General features: G+C 35.7%; 1 protein-coding gene across 1 annotated transcript in view; it reads left to right on the forward strand.

The window, feature by feature from the left end:
• LOC110028147 (phospholipase D delta-like) overlaps positions 1-3,669 on the forward strand; it is a 30,199-nt gene that overhangs the window by 21,126 nt on the left and 5,404 nt on the right. Inside the window, exons 3-4 of the mRNA XM_020729887.1 lie at positions 2,728-2,922; positions 3,557-3,667. Coding sequence (XP_020585546.1) covers positions 2,728-2,922; positions 3,557-3,667 — 306 coding nt within the window. The remainder of the gene's footprint in view (positions 1-2,727; positions 2,923-3,556; positions 3,668-3,669) is intronic.

The following is a 3,669-nucleotide window of genomic DNA, read 5'->3' on the forward strand; positions in this document are numbered from 1 at the left end:
CGTCACAAGTGGTTAACGCGGGCATGCGTGAAGTAACAGCGGAGGCAATGAGAATTGCGGCGATCGGACACGTCGACTTTCCGAATTGCGAAGCTGGTGCGCGCAGGAGTGCGAATTGTGCAGAAGGTCACCCTAAGGCTCGGGAAGGTCCTATAGGAATCCATTTTGGGTTTCCTCATGTCGGTTTCATCCTTCTAAGTGTTAGAAGTCGATACCGCACACGCGAAACTCCAAAAGAGGACGGAAATAGGTTGAACTAAAACGAGGCGGGCACCACTTCTAAGGTTCTAAGATAGTCGCAGGAAGACCCCTAAAGCTAGATCCTAACTCCTACAAGGAATACTAGACCTCACGAAAATTGAGGTCAACATGACTTTCATAGAAGTGACTTTTCACAATTAAACAAGGCTTGTTAACTCCATTATTTTTTCATGTAAAAATCTTTTTCTCCTAGCCTATCTGTGCTTGCATGTATTTTAAATTGCAAAAATCGTTTAAACAACTTAGAAGTCTATTTGTTTTAGATTTTTATTGAGGGCGTGCCTATGATTTAGGAAAGAAAAAAGCTTTGTAAATTCATAAATTTTTCGTCCCTTGATATTCCTTCTAGTTTTATTAGTGTTTCACTGGAAGGTGCGATTGGGAATTTCGCTTGAAACTCAAAATTGCTTAAGCAAGTGGTATTGGGAATTTTTCTTTAAACTCAGTAATTGTTGATTTATGAGTACAATTTAAAGTCAACTCAATATTTTTTTAGTTTATTTTTCAACTTGTGCCTTTTTTTTTAGTTGAACATGGCTCGCTCTAAATGTGATTTGAGATTACAGGAGGGACTTGAGGGATAAAGAGGAGATTGAAAAGAGGAACCAGTGATTAAGGTATCAAATTAATTTAATATTTATTCATCAAGTCATCATGCAAGATTATTATCTTTAGAAGGATTGGAAAATATCTACAGGCATGGGGCCGACCGGCCGATATGTCACCTCCTCAACATCATTCTAAGATGCCTAATGACCGTGTCATAGAGTGAAAGGTGCAAGTGAACTTTCTTCTTTTCTAAGCAGCCTTATGCTAGAAGAATTGACACCTTAATCCTAGTACAAAGCTTTATTGATAAGAAACTGAAGCAACTTCGCTACTAAACTTCAATGAAATTGTGAATTTTGAGGGTTCTTTAGATTGGTTTGTATGCGAGGAGGATTCTTTGATGTAGAATTTAGATGATCAAAGGATTTTTTCAGTATTCTATAATTTAAGAGATTTTTATCTATATAGGGTGAATCAATTATTATGACACTCAATAGGGATGTAATTAAGTAAAGGATTCATGTAGCTGACCCCACTTAATGGGATAAAGGCCTGTTGTTGTTGTTGTAGGGTGAATCAATTATCAAATATTGTGCTTGGAAGTCACCAATTTTAGTCTGTGCAGGGAATGAAGATGTTGAATTATTGATCTTCGCATGAGGATCATAAGAAGCAATCCCTTTCGTTCGTTGCGTCAGATTATTCCACTGAATCTTAAAGACTGGCCTCTTGTACTTGGGTACAGAAGGAAAAACAAAATTTGGCGTCAAATCTTGTTAACAACTTTGAATGTTATGTATTCAGAACATTTTTATGCAATCTTTTCGTATGATTGAATTTATCGGTTAACTTATAGCTTAGCAGAGAGGTTTTGATCGCCATGCTTCACCAGGAGTAAGATTTGGATTCATAACATTCAAGAAAATTGTAGGTTTCTTGGAATTTGAGAAGGGGAAAGCACATGTTGTAGGAGAAATGTCTATAGTATACTAAAACAAGTTAAACTATCGAGGCATTTGGAGTTATTTAAGAATTATTTCCAAACTTGTAAAGTTTTCGGTTATCTCACTGTATCAAGTTATCAATCTATGCTGTCTTTTCCTTGGCTCAGGTGAGCCTACTTCTCTCCCTGATGCAATTGTTTCTGCACAGCCACAGTATGATCTATTAGACTCTGTTATTTCAACTCAACCATGTATGCCAGCAAGAGATCCTTGCAATATTTTGTAGGAACAGTACTGCCTCTCTAAATTAGCCACTCGTTTTGTATGCATTGTTATTTATGTTGATGGAAGCAAAGAAAATAAGTTTTAATGTGAGACAGATACAAAAGCATCATTCATAATTCATAAATAGTCGTTGAACTTTGAGTGTTAGGACTGTGCTTGGGAAATACATTTGGATGCTTTTGTGAGTTTAAGTGTGCAGGCGGGTACCACCTTAGCTTGTTTTTGTTTGAGGCATGCTGTAAGCCATCATCCCAAATAGAGCATAAAATTCAATCAAATGATTTAATGCTTTAGTTGATTTTTTTCTTCCCTATGTTAGTGTCCCTGATATAAGCATGGGACACATTCAAGGCTTGGTGACTTATATTTGCTATAACTTCTTGAAGATTCTTTTTCCTGTTTGTATTTTAATCAGTTTTTACAGGTTTGGAGGTTAGCATTTCTTTTCCACCTAGTTACGGCAGAGTAACTTTTGTTGTTGTCTAGCAATTTTCATTTGCCTATGTTAATGAGTGTTGCTATTGTTAGTTTCTTCACTTCTTTCATTACGTTATCCGTGCATGATGTTGGCCGAAAATTTGGATGCTGCATCCAAAAATATATCTTTTCTGTTTTTTGTTTGCTTTTTTTTGTCATTTTTTTTCCTAAATTGTTAACTTACCATTTTGATTGCTAATCTGTTATTCAGGTTGTGGGAACACTTTTTACTCACCATCAGAAATGTGTGTTGGTTGATACACAAGCTTTTGGAAATAATCGAAAGATTACTGCTTTTATAGGAGGTCTTGACCTCTGTGACGGTCGTTATGATACTCCTGAACATAGGATTTTTAAGGATCTTGATTCCATCTTTGTGAACGACTTTCACAATCCCACCTTTTCTGTGAGTGTTATTTTTGTTCTCAGTCTTCAACTAAAAGGTTTTACTGTCTTTTTTCTAGCTGTTAGAGAAAAAGTGTTTTGTGATCTTGTATTGTTACCCAGGCTGTCATGCCGATCTTTGCACGTGTTTCTATTGTTCTTTATCTGGGAGTTATTTTTTGCTTTATGAGTGTTATCAAACTTATATTAAGTAAGCTAACTTTGATATTTGTAGCATATATAATGAGTGCCTTTTCAAATTATCTTATTTTTTTGGCATAATTATTTATAAATGCTGTCGTTCTGATGTTTTTTTGTCACTATTATTGCATTGCCCAAAAATGCGTTCTATATTTATTTCATGGAAAATCTGTAATGATGGCAAAACCAACTTTTTTGTGAAATTTCTTAGTGTTAGCTAGCTTGTTTGGCCAACCCCACCTTTCAAAACCAAAAAAGCTTTTCAGCTGTTTTGGTAGCACCTTTCAATGTTAGCTTCTAAATATTGAGCAGAATGAAACAATAATTGAATAGCATAAGTACTACAACTAATGGAACTAATAAAAGCAAATTCAAGCATAAAGGATAAGTCCTCCATTCAAGATGATCGATATGTAGTATTAATTAACCCTTTTCTCATATTTTTGTTTGATCAGACTGAAACAAAGGGCCCAAGGCAGCCATGGCATGATTTACACTGCAAAATTGAAGGGCCTGCTGCATACGACGTTCTAACCAATTTTGAGCAGCGGTGGAGGAAATCAACAAA

Source organism: Phalaenopsis equestris, unplaced genomic scaffold, assembly GCF_001263595.1.
Source record: "Phalaenopsis equestris unplaced genomic scaffold, ASM126359v1 Scaffold000491, whole genome shotgun sequence".
In the NCBI taxonomy this organism is placed as follows: Eukaryota; Viridiplantae; Streptophyta; class Magnoliopsida; order Asparagales; family Orchidaceae; genus Phalaenopsis; species Phalaenopsis equestris.